At 41.1% G+C, this 16787-nt stretch overlaps 2 protein-coding genes across 2 annotated transcripts; both read left to right on the top strand.

Annotated features, from left to right (window-relative positions):
• Positions 1 to 3952: 3952 nt before the first annotated feature.
• LOC102217300 (ribose-phosphate pyrophosphokinase 2) lies at positions 3953 to 10138 on the top strand. The gene is made up of 7 exons (XM_005812209.2): positions 3953 to 4264; positions 6301 to 6484; positions 6677 to 6775; positions 7412 to 7536; positions 7651 to 7824; positions 7932 to 8091; positions 9191 to 10138. Exons 1-7 carry the CDS (start codon positions 4143 to 4145, stop codon positions 9281 to 9283), a joined length of 957 nt encoding a protein of 318 aa, XP_005812266.1. The 5' UTR covers positions 3953 to 4142; the 3' UTR covers positions 9284 to 10138.
• A 1011-nt stretch (positions 10139 to 11149) lies between these two features.
• LOC102217051 (thymosin beta-12) lies at positions 11150 to 13097 on the top strand. The gene is made up of 3 exons (XM_005812207.2): positions 11150 to 11244; positions 12358 to 12470; positions 12554 to 13097. The coding sequence occupies exons 2-3, from the start codon at positions 12371 to 12373 to the stop codon at positions 12580 to 12582; spliced, it is 129 nt and encodes a 42-aa protein (XP_005812264.1). The 5' UTR covers positions 11150 to 11244; positions 12358 to 12370; the 3' UTR covers positions 12583 to 13097.
• Positions 13098 to 16787: the final 3690 nt, after the last annotated feature.

Raw genomic sequence — 16787 nt, 5'->3', positions numbered from 1 at the left:
GCAACACTTCCTTTCTTTCTTTCTTTCTTTTCTTCTTTCTTTCTTTCTTTCTTTCTACGGCTCCCGAAGCCTTTTTCAGCATTTTCATCAACTATGTATTTATAACATGTACTGTTTATAGGAGATTTGTATATGGAAACTTTATAAATGTACTCTTACCTAATGACAGCTATGATATTGTGAGCAAAAAAATCCTAGTACGGTGTATAAACAGCGTATTTAACTCGTCATCGACTGCACTGTTTTTCAAGCGGCCCTCCGGCGAATCACAGCACGGCACTGCAGTTGACTTTTGACTCGTTTCATCACTTCGTTGCCTCATCAGTTCATCCTCCTCCCGCGCACGGACGACATTCACCTTTTGGCTGTGACCGCGCCGTCCGCGCAGACATTTCGAGGCCGTTTTTACGTAGCTCCCCGCGGCACAAAACGGCAAAGAAGGAGAAACCGACTTGCTGCAGCTTTAACCAGACGTTTACGTACGCTGGATAAAAAAAAAGGAAACGTTGCTGTTTTTTTCTCACCTTTGGGCATTAAATCCGACTAATTATTCTGTTTTAAATTACTTACATTTGCTAAATGCCTGAATAATGACACTGACTTTATTAGTTTGAATTCTGAAATGAACAAAAATGGACCTTACCAGAGGGGCCACTTTTCATTGGCTGATGCCCATTCTACGTGGTCACGGAGTTGAGTTGATCACCTGTTCGGGTTATTTTACCTTTGTTTCCCTTTGCTGTTCCGCATTACAGCCGCTGTAGTTTCTAAATGTTGGACTAATTACCTCGATCGTTTGTGAGTTTACGTCATTCACAACAAACATCAAATAGAACAAATACATTTCATAAAATTTTATCAAACAAATGGCTTCTACAGCGACAATTATGTGAAATTAAATTAATTATATCCCAGCTTCAGAAGATTTGCCTTTACCTTCTCAGAGCTCTTTGGTTCCTCCTATCAGCCTGCAGCTTCTCATATTGACGTCATCAAACCAAATTTCAGATCTACCATAACTGACTGACACCTGCTGGCCTCAGGTTTGCAACCAGCTTGTGACTGAGAAACCAGTAACCTCCTCCCAGATGATGACATGAACTTGTTAGTTCCTCTGTCCATGTAGTAGCTGATATATTGTGAAAATCCGGTAGAAATGATGCACTAATGGAGTCATGTTTACATAGAAACAACGGGCGCGAGGCTTTGTTTGTGAGACTTGCGGTCACGTGGGTCGGTTGTGGGCGGAGCTTGGTAAGGTCCATATCCTGATATTTGGTCGACTTGTTGAGGTCACTCAAGGATTTTTGAAATGTTTCCTCCAATTACATCCAAAGCTTCAACCTGACTCGTGTGCAAGCGTCTCAATTTTGAGAAAATAAAACAAAATATTTGATTATGTCTGGCATTTAGCTTGTTATTTAAAAATGCTACTCCCATGTGACGTAGAACAAGAAAGGTTTAGGTTGATTTAATGTCAAACGATGAGGGAAAAATGGGTTTTCAGACAGTTTAAACAAATCCGGTTTCAGCTGTAATTTAAAGACGCCCATCATGTTTAAGCTGATATAATTTTATAAACTTGTAAGATTCGAAGTTGATTTGATGTTTTTCGAGCCTGGCAATACATTCCACTTGTTACCTGTTTAATTTGACTTCTCTTAAGTATTTTTATTTTATTTTATTTTATTTTTTTGTAGAAACCTAAGTAACCCAATTTTTTCGTCGTCGTTTTTTGCTGTCTGCTCGCACCAACTTTAACTCTTTGCATGGTTTGTGAGTCAGCATGCCTGCTTGTCTATGTAATGAAAAGAAAAGAAAAAAAAGAAAGAAAATTGTATTTGCACAACAGAAGAACACTGGAGGGACTTTTAAGATGAAACCTCCCGGGCGAGGGAGGCTTATCTCCAGCCTCCGCTGGCTGAACGATTTACAAAGACTTTGACGCTGAGAAGCATTTGATATTTTTCACATGATTCAGCACTTACGGACTGCGTTTTAGAGAGACGTGCTCTGCCAACATTCACAACTCCAAGAAGAGACTCCCAAAGAACGCTCTCGTTTCAAAGGGTTTTTTATTTTTCGTTTTTATTTTTGCAAATGACGGATGTTGTCTGGAAGGCAGTTTGGGAAAACCAAGGGCATCACCATTTGATTGTCACACCCACATCGGCCAGTTCTATATATATTTATATATATATAGACATATATATATATATATAAACCACTGTGGCTCAAGAGCAAATCTTGGTTTACATGTAAATTGATGAGAAAAAAAAAGTTATTTTTTTGTTTGTTTGTCTCTATTGATGAAAAATGTTCTCTTTCTTTGGGACCTACGCTTTAGACATTTCATCTCTGACATCATCTATAGAATATATTTCTGAAAATTACAAATGTTTCCTGTGTTGTTTTTTTTTGTGTGTGTTCGTTTTCTTTCTTTATGAAACCAGATAAATGTTTTGATTGAGTAGCTTTCTTTTTGCTATTTCATGAATGCAGCGCATTGACAACAAGAAGTCTGAGCAGAATTGATTTAAAGAGATACACTTTGAATTATCTTGTTCCCAGTTTTGCTCAAAGTTCACAACAGCACAAAATGCTGTCGGGCAATCGATCCCTGCCGTGGGATAACTCCAGTATATCTTCTACTTCTTATTTTTCTGTTGATCTGATAATGTCACAAAGAAAAGAAGCTTCCCAGCACATGACAACTTCAAAAAAAGACTCTCAGATGACTTCTCTTTGAGTGGAAAACCTAATTACAAAACACAGTCTGGTGACTTTCCTCTAATTCTGCAGGAAAAGTTGTCTCCTCTGAAAAGTTGTTTCAGCTGATAAAAGAAGCAGTCATTATTTTTTTTGAAGTGATCATAAAAAATACATACAAAAAGGCATTTTAGTGATGTAGAATTAACTAATTAATAAAAATGCTATAGCATCAAAATATAACAAACAAAACGAGTGCTAACCTGTCAGTAAAAACATTTAGATCAATTTCAATCACTAAGTAAGTTCCTTTATCATTTAACAGATAAAATTATCAAAAATCAATATTTCAGATATTTTTGGGTACTATTCCATAAATGGGATAGGACTTCACTTTGCTGTGCAGAAAAATATCGGTCAAATTATTACAATTACTGCAGCTGTCACTTGATTGTACACACTGGGCAGCCATGTTACATTTTGAGGTCTGTACTAAAGAGAAATCTCCAACTTTTCTACTTGGATTTTTAGCTTCAAAGTATTTTCTAATATATAAATTTCTTTCGATGTGAAATTTCATCTTCCAAGCCAAACCGCAATTTACAATTAAACAAATTCACCTTTTCTTTGCTTCACTGTTATGATACGGCAAACTGCACAAATCTATGTCTTATTGTACAACCGTTTTAAAATGCCTGTCGTCATGGTGCAAGTTGGCAAATCTGTTAATTACATCCCTTCTTATAAAAAAGAAATAGTGTAATGCAAAGAATTTATAACATGATGTAATATTGAATTAAATTATGAATTAGATTTTTGCATTTTTATGATTACAAACTTAATTGGTGAAAAGAAAACTGAACTGATAGACAATATTTCACAGTAGTCCGGGATGAAATGGTTCGTACAAAATGGAAGTTGAAAGGACGAAATGGCAACATGTAAGTACAAAGTGGGAGTTTACCTATAATTATAATATTATAAGACTTCTTACCATACAATATGGTCAACATTTATTTCAGTTCACATGCTAGCAATGTAATTTTTTTAGCCCGATATATCTCGTTAATACCTAATGTTAATGATTAAGCGTGCTAATGTTATCTGTCAAATGAATTACAGACAGCGGTGTGGGTTAATTATATGTTACAAAGCTTGCCATATCATGTATAGTAAATAATGACTGCGTGTATCAGTGACTGTCCAATGAGGAGCGAGCTCTTCCTTTCTACATGCAAATACTGACCTGATATTTCCTCTCTGCCGTCTGTCCTCAGCGCTGCGACTGTGCCATGCTCAAGCTGCAACATTAGCACTCTTTACTTCCCCCCGTCTTCATCACCCTGTGGGGAGAGACCCCTCATTGCTTCCGCGATCTCCGTCGCCTTTTTGTTTTCAACGCGTCTGCAGCGGAATCCCTCAGTTTAGAGGACATGCCTAACATCGTGCTTTTCAGCGGGAGCTCCCATCATGACCTGTCCCAGAAAGTGGCTGATCGGCTCGGACTGGAGCTCGGGAAGGTGATCACCAAGAAGTTTAGTAACCAGGAGACGTGGTGGGTCCGCGGTTTATTCAAACACTGTGTTTCCCTCTTTGTTTTAGTCATTTTGCATGTTAAAATCAAGCTGTTGGTCTCGCACGGTGCTCCATCACCGTTATCACGTGTGTGTAGCTTAGCTTCAAGGCTAACATGTAGCCTCATGTAAACAGAGCAAGCTAATGCTAGTGTCCCTATACTCGGACAAAAGCCCATATTTAAGTGTTTTGTTATGTTTTTGACCTGCCTGCAGTTCAAACGAAGCAGAAAGTCTGACTTTAGATTCTGAATAATAGTTGGGCGTATTCACTGCTGCCTGTGACAAGACTTTGTCTCTCATTTTTCACGGTCTTGCTAAAGTTCTCACAGTTAGCTAAGAAGCTAACATTGCAACTTGGGACACTGGACTCGATTTTTGGGGTGTACTAATTTGGACACAACACCGTGTGGCGTTCTCCTGTTTAGCCTGACTGATTTCTGTTGCAGTATTTTTCATGTACTGTTGTACATATGTATGTAATTGTTGCTTTATATCGGGGTTTTTGTAATGTTCTTTTTTATTCTTAGATTTCGGAGACAAAAATAACACAACCCAATACACGTTTACGTCGTTAGCATAGAAAATATACGTAAATAAAATAGAAAACGCCCATATTTATCTTATGACAACATGTTTATGTTATTATTTAAAGTAGTTCAACAATTTATTCAGTAGTATGTTAAATGCAGAACTAAATATTCCTTAAATGTCCAAATAATTCCTTAAAATGAAATATAATTTTCTGCAATGTCATGAATCAAAATGAAAACAATTAAAATTGTCACAAAGCAAACACTGTTTGCTTAGATATCTGAAATTATTTAAATTAGTAAATAATTTATTCACTAGACAATATGCAAATGTATGTGTGCTTTATTGATCCCAAAGGGAAATTAATATAATTTTAGTTTAATAAAAAAAGACATTTAAAATACATTCAGTAAGTTAAGCTATTTAGCTTTTCTATGTTTCATCATTTCATAATAAAATAATATGCAAAAATAATTTATAAAAATTTGTCAACTTTACATTTTTAGAAGTTATTAGGAGCAAATATTACTTTAAGAGTTGTTAAGTTGTATTTGCCCCTCAGTCGTCGGGAGCCGACGCTGAAATTGTCACGTAAACCTGGTGCAGGCTCTGTCCAGTAACGTGTGCAGTAATCATTCATTTACAGTCATTTTTCCAGGCGCTCAGGTGTGATTGGGTTACGGTTAGGAGCAGATCACAGAACTCCCAGCAGCTCCCTGCTGCATTGCCTCTCTGCGTCATGGAGGTTAATTACTCTTAACTCCACTGTGGTCAGATTCACATGCACACAATCCGTGCTCATTAATTTCCAACCTTTCTGAGTCTTGCTCGGGCTTTAGCCCGGTTCTTTCGGGTCTCGTGCGCTGCTGGGAAGGATGACCTTTTTGGGCCTCGTGGCGCTCCACCGTGGCGGTGTTTTTCCCCACTGCAGCGTTCATTTCAGCATGGACTTGTGGCAAACAAAGCAGTTAGAGTAGCTTTCTTTTGTTCGCAGGGTCATTTTGTCTCATGGTAAACAGTAAAATAAGTTGGCGATGTTTCCTAAAGCGGAGATGGGGAAATTTTGTCGTGGCAAGGCGGAGCTGAATTCTGAAAGAAAACCTGCACGAGATTTGAGTCTGAGCGTGTTAGAATGGCCTAGTCAAAGTCTGAGCTTAAATCCATTTAGGAAACAGTTACAAAACTTTAAATTTGTTGCTGCTCTTAAAACACAAAGATTGCGCTGTTCTCACAGCTCCGCTCTGCTGCAGCGCCAGTCTGACCAGATGACCCCAAAGGTCAAGGAGCGAAGCGGCGGAACGGAGGGAGTTCCTGGAAATGATTTTGCACATATTTAACCTCTGTTTGCTTTTTGTTGCAGCCAATGTTTAATGTTGTTCAACATTAATCACCGGTTGTGCGCCGCCGGCAACCCAAACAGCCTGGAAAACAGCAATGCTGCTAATGTGTAATTTTTTACTTTTTTTTTTTAATTTCCTGACAGCGTGGAAATCGGGGAAAGCGTGCGCGGCGAGGACGTGTACATCATCCAAAGCGGCTGCGGCGAAATCAACGACAACCTGATGGAGCTTCTCATCATGATCAACGCCTGTAAGATCGCCTCGTCGTCCCGCGTCACCGCCGTCATCCCCTGCTTCCCGTACGCCCGGCAGGACAAGAAGGACAAGGTCAGGCGAGCCGCAGAGCCGAGAGAGTTATTCCCCCGCAGCGCCGAAGTGGCGACTCCCAAAAGAAAGGAAAAAAAAAAGTTGTGCAGCACGTTATGCACGTGCTGGCACGCTTCAAAAACCCAGAGCGTCTGCACAGCCTGATCGTCGGTTTTTCTTTTCTTTTCTTTTTTTTTTCCCGTCTCGATTCAGAGTCGAGCGCCCATATCGGCCAAGCTGGTCGCCAACATGCTGTCGGTGGCCGGCGCTGACCACATCATCACCATGGACCTCCACGCCTCACAGATCCAGGTGTGTGAGCTCAACCTGCCAGATGAACATGTGAACATGTGTAAAGAGCTAAAAAAATACACGAGCAAATGTGAACAAAATTTAGACTTTTTAAATTGTAGCTCAGTTTAAAAAGACTTCCAGAACTCAAATCTGTATAACACACATGGAATAGTTTGCTCTGCCTCTTTTTTACAAGAAAAAAGCTCTTCTTCCTCTTCTTCTTTAACTTTCTATAAGTGTTCACTCTTTCCACAGGTTTCTTCAAATTTTAAGGTCTAGAAACAAAGAAAAGTTGACTTTGTTCTCAATTCTGGCCTTAATTTAATCAATAACTTGTTAAATACATTGCATTTATATTCTACTTAAAAGAAAATATTTCAGATTACACATAGAAGAAATACTAAATAAGTGAGTGACAAAATGAATCTGTAGAAAGGTGACGATGTAATAGTGGCTGGCAAAGAGAGTGGTTAGGGTCAAAGGTCAGCAACCTTTTCAGCCCTGCGAGTCATTTTTGCCTTCTGTTCAGCTGAACACTAGTTTAGACCCTCCAAAATGAAAAAGCTTTTTATTTTATTTTTTTTACTCAACTTAGAAAATGAGTTTAGATTTTTAAATTCTACAATAATCTTCGGGGTTTTTTGCGTTCTGAAGGGATTCTTTGACATCGCCGTGGACAACCTGTATGCAGAGCCCGCCGTCCTGCAGTGGATCAAAGAAAACATTCCTGAGTGGAAGAATTGCATCATCGTGTCTCCAGATGCCGGCGGAGCAAAGCGGTGAGCAGATTTGATAAGACACATCAGGGTCAAAGGGCGGCGTCGCCGAGTCAGCACAGCTGATTAACAAACCCTGGGGGTCGCTCTGTTTGGTTCTGGTTGCGTGTCGCGCAGCGTGACGTCCATCGCCGACCGCCTCAACGTGGACTTCGCCCTCATCCACAAAGAGAGGAAGAAGGCCAACGAAGTGGACCGCATGGTTCTGGTTGGGGACGTCAAGGACCGCGTGGCCATCCTGGTGGACGACATGGCCGACACGTGTGGCACCATCTGCCACGCCGCCGACAAGTTGGTCCCCCCTTCCCCCTCCCCCTTCCCGTTCAGGTCCTCAAGATGTTCGCCGCTTGCCCCGAACGTCTCTCTTAAAGGCGCCGTGTTGGTTTGTCGTCCATCAGGTTGATCGACGCCGGCGCCACCAAGGTCTATGCCATCCTCACGCACGGCATCTTCTCCGGCCCGGCCATCTCCCGCATCAACAGCGCGCCGTTCGAGGCCGTGGTGGTGACCAACACCATCCCACAGGAGGAGAAGATGAAGGCGTGCCCAAAGATACAGGTAGGCGTTTTACTTTTTTTTTTTTTTTTTCTGCTTTTTCCGAACGTCACCTACTGATTCACTCGACTTGAGTCAAACGATTTGGATTTCATTCCACAAGTTTTCTGCGTTTGATGAACTTTTGCCACCAATCTTCCTCATAGACTCGTTTGTAGTCTCCCTTCTTGCTTCATGATGACCTCTCAAAAGTTGGCTGTTTTTTGTCCTTAAACAACTTTGTAACTAAATTGGAGGTATGATGAGATTCTTTCCCTTTAGAAGACCAATTTTAACATCTGTACTTCCCAGGTTTTTTCCTCCAAATGTAACGATGTTCATTGAGGCCAGACAGTTTAGTTTTATTCTCATCAGACAACCGGACCATTGTCTCTGCGTCCATTTTCCAGCTGGAATCAGGCTGCAATGTTCAAATTTAGTTTTTGGAGTCGTGACTTCTTCCTTTCTGAGCGGCGTTTCAGTCCATGTCGTTACAGAACTTGCTTCACCATGAATAACGTCGTTGTCTTACCCGTACCAACCAGTGTCTTTTTCAACATTTTTTGCAAATATCTGAAACCAGGGTTCATGTGGAAGTTTGGAAAGAGTAATTTCCTGCTGAAACCAGATATTTTTATACACCTAATAAAGACACGTAGTTTTGTCTGTTAAATCAGACTAAATCTTTCTCATTTTAGGTTTGTTAGAATTGTGTCTGTTTGGTAAAAGCCAGAAAACATACTGAGAATATTTTTTTAGTGATTTTAATGTTTGTTTGTTTTTTTTAACTTTTTGTATTTTTTTTAAAATCAAATTACTGTTTGCTTTTTTTGAGCGAGACAACATATTTAGTTACATTTTAGTTCACTTCATCCCTGCTGTGGGATGTAGAAGACATTAACGGTGAATCCAAACTGTTTTCTCGAGTTAATTCGTGTTGTTTGTATCTCCAAAGTTGGGCTGGAAACGTTTCAATACTTACTTTGAGGATTCTTGAACGGTGCTTGAATGTCACTGAGAGCGTTGTAGTTTTCGGAGCCCCAGTGAACGCATCAGAGGAGGAAGTGAAGCTTTTAGAAAGTGTTACGCAGAACTGAGCTGGCTCTTCTGCGCTTCCCACCAGGTCATCGACATCTCCATGATCCTGGCCGAGGCGATCAGGAGGACCCACAACGGCGAATCGGTTTCGTATCTCTTCAGCCACGTGCCTCTGTGAGGAAGAACCACCCCGCCCTCCTCCTCCTCATCCTCCTGCGTTTCTCCTCCCACGAGGCCTCTCTGGCTGGCACTTTCTGGCCGAACGGCCTCGCTCGTGTGACTCCCAAAACGGTCACACACACGCCCACACACACACACACACACACATCGTCAGTGACATTTCCACCCAGCAGACAAGACCAAGTTTGTATTTATGATTTCCCTGTTAGTTCTAAGTTTCACTTCAACCAAGTGGTCCATCTTATTTCTTTTTTTTTTTTTAATTTCTTGTTGAATCCAGTTTCAGTCGTGCATTCCTCACTGGCATGCGACGCAAACATTTAAAAGCGTCTCCTTCTAACCTTTTTAACTCGCTAACAGTCTGACTTGATTAGGGATTTATATTCTGCCATCAGTTTTTTTTTTTTAATCCTTTTTTACGAGCCACAACAAATGCAAGCTGCTGTCATGACGTTAGCATGACCTCTCTGATCTAATCCTTCTGATTGTATTAAAATGCTCTCCTAACTAACGCGAGGTGCGGCAGGCGAGTCGCCTGCTCTCTTAAATAAAGGTCATGAGCAGCGATGAAGCCCAAAGCTTTGTTTTTTTTTTGTTTTGTTGTTTTTTTTTTTTTTTTAATAGTGTTTAAGAATCCGGGACTTATTTGCTGTAAATCGCCGTCGCTGCCACAGCAACGGGTCACTTCTGGTGAGTAAAGGCAGGTTTCACAGTGTGCCTGAAAGCGGCTTGAAAGGTGATTTTTAAAAGAAAGAAATGTGCTGATTTTTTTTTTTCTATTTTATTTTATTTTTTATGTACCACAGGAAAAGCTGTTTCTTTTAATAATAAAGTTCTGAAAATTGCAAACTGATCCCGACTGAGTCTGATTTTTCTCTTTTACACGAGCAGTCAGCAGAAGTAAATCCTCCCTTAAGTCTACGAAACATGAAATGAATTAGTGTGAAACCTGTGTGGAAGTGGAGTTTGAATACATATTTGCATCAAAGTGGCGTTGCACGGTGCAAAACTAATAAAGGTGCAAAACTGATTGCAATTATGGATTGGCGTCTGCAAGAATGTCAAAAACTGCAGGAAATGATCAAACTGAAAAAAGCTGTATAACCTTTATATAGGCTCTGATTAGAAATTAGTGGAACTGCAAATATTTTTCCATATTTGATTAACAAACCAATTAAATACACACCTGGAATTTATCTTAATTTTCACTTGAAGTTCCTTCTTGTTTACTGAAATCCCTCTTGAACATCTGAAACCTACTTCTTATTAACACTAATCTGATAATTCTCACATAAAAGAATTATTTATTTATTTATATTTATATATATATATATGAGGAACATGCATGTTCTGCCTGTATTTCTCTGAGGGATGTTTAGAGGCATCAAGCACTAAAACTGCTTTAAAAAGGAATGTGGGCTACTAACAATACAAAGTTTTCATTTATACATATATAATTGTGTGAATATATAAATAAATTGTTTTGGGGATAAACGTTTTGCTTAAGATTTCTTAATTCTTCTGCGACCCCAACTGTTAGGGTGTGTAGCGGAGATGTACGCCTCATCGCCACCAGGTGGCGCCTAGTGTTCACAATTTAGCAGAAAGAGAGCCAAACATCAGGAAGGTCACATTTTTAAGCACTTATATTTTGACACTAATAAGTCACCTCAGTATAACGGATGACATAAAGTGAGCGTGTCTCTTGTCTCATTCTGGGTCACATTTTGAATATTAAATTCACGTACTTTCATTCTTTTACCCTTTTGCTTCCCTTTTTGGAGAGCGTACTACCCCTTTCGTCCAGCGGAGGGCGACGGCGAGCGAATAGCGGGGAGGAAAGCTGGTGATGTCAGACGTCATTAGCATATTTCTGAGTATATGAGAGGCTTGCGCAAAGACGCCAGCACTACTGCAACCCACCGAGCACAGAAGTCTCATCAGTGAGCCAGCACATCGGTAAGCGCCTCTTCTCGGCTTGTTTCGCCCATCTTTGTCCCCGCTATGTGGTTCCAGCAGCGTTTATGGGGAACCAAGCGGTGGGATTAATGTTGGAATTTGATGAAGACGCAGAGGAAGGATTTTAAAAAAAATTTTTTTAGGCAATATACAACTGGATTAGGAAGGAGACGTATTTAATTGGCTTCACTTTTACATTTTAATTCGGTAAAAATAATTTGGCATGATATGACATCAAAGCTTAATTCGTGCTTTGTCTTGCGCACGGTCTGCTTTTCTTTGTTGTTGCTCTGTGTGCGCGTGAGCTGCACGCGCTCAGTCCCGTTATCAACCCGCTGCTTTTATCTTGTGCAGCAGACTATTTCCTGTTTATGAATCCCTCCAGCTTTCTCTGTTAAAACCAAGACAGAAAGTGAAGTCGAAGTTTTTTTTGTTTTGTTTTTTGTTCATTTAAGGGGAAGCTGAATGAAAATCTGGGCGGTGGTTCCCTCAGACTGCGACCCCGACGCCAGAAGTACGTGATTGGTGAATTTGCGGATGTTGCACAGCTGCCATCCGCGCTCAAATTAAACCGCTTCTGAATTTAAATTGGACTCTAAATAAAAGACACGCATTCCCTGCTTTTCATTCTACTCCCCGTCAGTCCTCCCAGTCTACGCAGCATAGGAACTCCCATTGTTATGTAAATGCCAGACTAAGACTGGCTTCGGTGTCATTGTGCGCCCCCCCTCCCCCCTACCCCTGCCCCCCCAGCCTCCTTTGGGTGCAACATCCCCGAGCTGTGTGCGCAGGGCAGCGGGGATGCATGCCGATGAAATCGGGCTTTGCTGAGCCGCAGGCGAACAAAAGGAGGCGGTCAATTTCCGTGGACATTACAAGGAGCGAGCTGAGAAAGTGATATTCGCTGGCTGAGATTTTTTTTTTCAGGCAACGCCCTTTCTTCCCTCCCCCTCTTCCTGATAAAAAAACAAGACCGCATGCTTGGGAGGATTTTGAAAATACGTCATTAATGTCCAACAAGCTTCCCCCCCCCCCACGCCCCCTTCAGGTTTTTTGCATATGCTGTAAATTAACTCTCCATATTTTTTTTCTTTTTTGCTCCTCTTCTCTTAGACTAACTGCAACAATGAGTGACAAACCCGACATCTCAGAGGTGACCAGCTTCGACAAGTCCAAGCTGAAGAAGACAGAGACGCAGGAGAAGAACCCCCTGCCTACGAAAGAGAGTAAGCTCTAGCTTTGGACTCTTGATTTCTAGGATTTGCTGCCAGGAAAGGTTGTCTAAATCTCTTTATTTTGTCTTTGACAGCCATTGAACAGGAGAAGCAAGCATCATGAAGCCCCTCCCTTCCCGTCATGCACTGTACACCCCCTTCTCCTCCTGCATTGCCTTGTTTTCAGTCACTTCTTTTAGCTGTATAACTCTGTAACCGAAATTATGAATCGACGACTATAACCAAGCTGCACAGCCATGTGGACGGATGATGCCTCTGTCAGCCTCATCCCCCTACCCAGTTCCCACCTTCGTGCTCCGTTCTGTTGGCCTGTAACAGAGGAGGAGGGGGCTCTGATCTGGTCCAAACGCCACCGAGACTGCCAATGCTGACCTGCAGGTTGGGGGGCCGTGGGGCGTGGTCTGCGCTCCAGGAAGCTCATCATCGTCGCACCTTCACCACCACCCAGCATCCCGTGTGGCTGCTTTTGCGCCAAAGCCGAGGCGTCGGGCTCTTTTTCTTTTTCGTCTTCTAATTTTCGGAAATGCACAACTTTGTTCGTACGCTGGCCAAAATGTAAATGCCCAAAAATTGATACTGTCACAACTTTTTTTTTTTTTTTTTGTATGTATACATACACAGATTAAAATAACGGATTTCATCTTGATCTAGGAGAAGCTCAAATGGACCTATCTCGCGGTCCGATTGTAACATACTTGGGCCCTCTTTGTTTTCTGAGCGATTCAGGGAAGCGCTTGTGTTGCAATCTCCCCGAGTTGTCTCTGTTGAGGAAATTGTTTGGGTAACTGGTTCTGTGTTTGCTTTGAACTGTTAATCAAACTTCTTTTGGAGTTTTGTAAATTTCCCAGCAGTCATGTTACTCTGCCACAAACCATTGCCAGAAAATGGAAAACCGTGAAATGTTGTAATAAAAAGAATTTGTTACTAAAATGAACTCTTGACTGCTCATTCTGGCTACATCACACACTCGAGGTTTCTCCCTGCATTGTCAAAATGCTTGCATGACTTTCAAATTTACTGCTAAATGATTAGGTTGAGTAACATCTGCCAAGCCTGCCTTGTTTCCTGGGATCAAGGAAATTCACTGCCCCGAAAAATCTTGTTGGCTAAATGCTATGCCAGTGCTAATGAAGCTAAACGTAAGGTGCCAAAGTCCAATCCTCAAGGGCTAGCATTTTTGCAATTGCAGAGTGTTCCCTTCAACACTTGAACCAAATGTCTGCAATGCCTTGGTTTTGTAGAGGCTTTGCAACAAGAATTGATTTGCTTTTGGTGTTGTGGAGGTAGAGTAGGTCTCAGGAACCCGGCCTTAAGACAACTGTGCATTGAACACCTGTTGACCTGGTCGTTATATCCTGGCCTGACCCAGAATGCAGGGTGTCTCCTGTAGGGGCTTAACTCTGCCTTCCTCCTGAATTAGCCACTTGCTATGAGGTCTAATGACATTAGCATGGTATTGCTTTAAGACGGTGGTCTCATAGCTCAACGTCCTGCAACTGTTAGATGTCGCTCTGCTTCAGCACACCTGGCTCCAATATTAGCTCATTAGTAGAGCTTGACTGCATGTCAGTGAAGCAGTTTAGCCATTTGATTCAAGTTTGTAAGACTATGGACTCTGGCCTCCGAGGACTGCAGGTTGAGATCACTGCTTTAAGAGGTACTAGTACATCTGGGTGTTTTAACAGGACTGAGCTCCAGCAGAGCAAATTGTTTTTGTAATGACACTGCCAATACTGTCAAGGATATGTCGGTATTGAAGTCAAAATCTCGCAAATATACACAGTAGTTTCAATCCCTTCAACTACATTTGAACTTGGAAAACTAGCTAGTCAACGAATCTTGGTGTAAGTGGATTACTGTTAAATCAGATGCTCCTAATGAGGCATTAATCTCACTGGGGGAGGGAAGAGCAGCGTAGCCGTGCAGGTCAGTGGGGAAGTGGCGAAGGGACGAGGCAGACCGCTCCACGCTCCCAGATGGGATTACCTCCTCTCTCCTCAGCCTTCCAGAGAAAGTGGATTTCAAGGGGAGCAGCTGATAGGGTGGAGCCGGAGCAGGGAGGTGGTGTTTGGTGGGGGTCGGATGTGTCAGCACTGAGTCGATCCCCACGCCTGTCCTGCCTGGTAACCCATAGCAACAGCTGCTGCTGAGTCACCGCCTTGCTGGGGTTGGGCGGTCGGATGCTCGGTCTCCCCAGCGAGCATCAAACCTGTTCCTCTGGCGCGGTTCTAACACCCGGGAGATTACAAATGTTTTGTCTATATTTAGATGCTTTTGTCCATCTGGCCCCTCCAGCATTGTTTCTCCAGTGAAGGCATTTCTTTATTACTAGCATGATTTATCAATGGTCGCTGACAGGAAGTCTTCCACTAATGCAGCTCCATTACCAGGCAGCTAATGGATGTAGCGTCTTTGTCTTTCAGCTCTTATAAAAAGGAAGTGGACACTGAAAATACTTTCCTTTGACCACATTTTATCCTAAAAAAGGGACATTTTTGTTGTTGTTGTTGTTGGTTATACTAAAATATTCCAACATCTGCTGGATTGAATCACTTAGAAAGGACAAGCTTAGAAATATATTTTCATGTCAATATCTCAAGATACATTATTTATCTCCTTATCCTGAGATGATGGAGCTATTTATGTTGTTATGCTTCTTCACTTAAATCTAGTAAATATTTCAAAATAAGAGCTCAGAGATGAGACAGTTAACTCCAAAGCAGGCAATTATTTAAAGATGATTAGAAATCTGAATAGGTATTTTTTAAAAATAATCTCCCTTATGTAAAAATATTGGCATAAATTATGCTTTATTCCAAGATAACTTTATGAAAATACATTTTAAAGCAAGACTGCCTTTTTCTGTCTAAAATATCTCTATATTTTAATGATGTGTTAATCTTATTAACAAATCGTTTTCTTGAGATTTCTTGATATGTTTATCTTTGACCTGTAAAGTCAACTTTAAATTGCCGCTAAGCTAGCAGCAAGTTTACCACAGACACAAATAAATGTTGTATTGAGAAATTAAGATATTTCAACCATAATAAAGGCTTAATAATGATTTTCCTCGACATAATATAATAAAAATACATTTCCAAACGTGACCGGTGCTAACAAGTGTTGCTAGGCCAAATTAGCAAAATACTATCTTGTGAAAATACCCAATAATTCTCTAAGATAAGGTGCTTTATCTTGAGATTAAGTAGTTACGTTCAATAAAGGTTCTTTCACTTGAAAATTGGAGAAATCATCAAATTTTGTATTTTGAGATAACTTTGTGTAAAAGCGTCTTCTGTGCTTTTATATACTGCTATTAAGTTGTAGGGGGTTAAAAGAGGTAAATCTTGAAAAAGAAATTGTTTTTCGAGATGACAAGACAGGATTAAAAAAGATATTGAAGCTGGAATAAACCACAAAAAATCCTCGTCATTTTGACATATTGACATTTGCTTTCCCAAGCTAATGATATAAAAAATAGTTTGGCCAACTTGAGATGGTAACAAATAGCTCCATGGAGTGGCCTTCATCCCTAAAAACAACCCCCTGACTCTTCCTCTCATTTCCTCCAGGACTCAGTTTCATTATCCATCCATCTCTGACAAAGACAAAACGCTGCGTCTGCTGTGGATTTCCATGGCAACCGCCCATTCTGGAGCTGCGTTTGCTGTCTGACTGCATGCTAACACCTGGCCATTGGCATTAATAATATCCTCGCCTGTCTTTGTCCACCAGTGTGGCGCAGAGACATGCAAACAGACCCAAACAGGAAATGGATGTTTGTGCCATTATTTCAGCTTCCTGTCTGAAGCATATCTCCTTGTTCTGTTTGTTGTCTATGTATTATTTTTTTTGTTTTCTGTGTCTGCTGCTGTCTTTGGACATCTAGCTTGACAAAGAGAGAGGAGACTGATTGTCCGTTCTTCGCCCGGCTGCTGTGTTAGAGGTCACCAGCTGCTCCCCCACTGCTGCTTCCTCTTCTTTTTCAGACGACACATAGTGATGTCGGGTTCAGCCCAAGACTTCGGACTGTCATGCAATATGATTCTTGAAGCAGATGGGGACTCCCACTGAAACTGAAGTTGGACGTAATCTTTTAATTGAGCTCGAGGGGGAAAAAAAACGTTAGAAAAACGAACCGTTCACAGTTTTTATGATCAAAAATAATGTTTTATTTAGACCAGCAGTGCTTTGCAACACTATTCCTGGAGTTACGCAAATTTTGTTCGACGTCAATCAAAAACCTCAATTTGTTTGTTGCCATTTTCATATGAGAGACCAATACAATCTGATTAGTGTGGCATGCAT

Source organism: Xiphophorus maculatus, chromosome 24 (assembly GCF_002775205.1).
Source record: "Xiphophorus maculatus strain JP 163 A chromosome 24, X_maculatus-5.0-male, whole genome shotgun sequence".
Taxonomy (NCBI): domain Eukaryota; kingdom Metazoa; phylum Chordata; class Actinopteri; order Cyprinodontiformes; family Poeciliidae; genus Xiphophorus; species Xiphophorus maculatus.
This window is presented reverse-complemented; position numbering and strand designations above follow the sequence as displayed.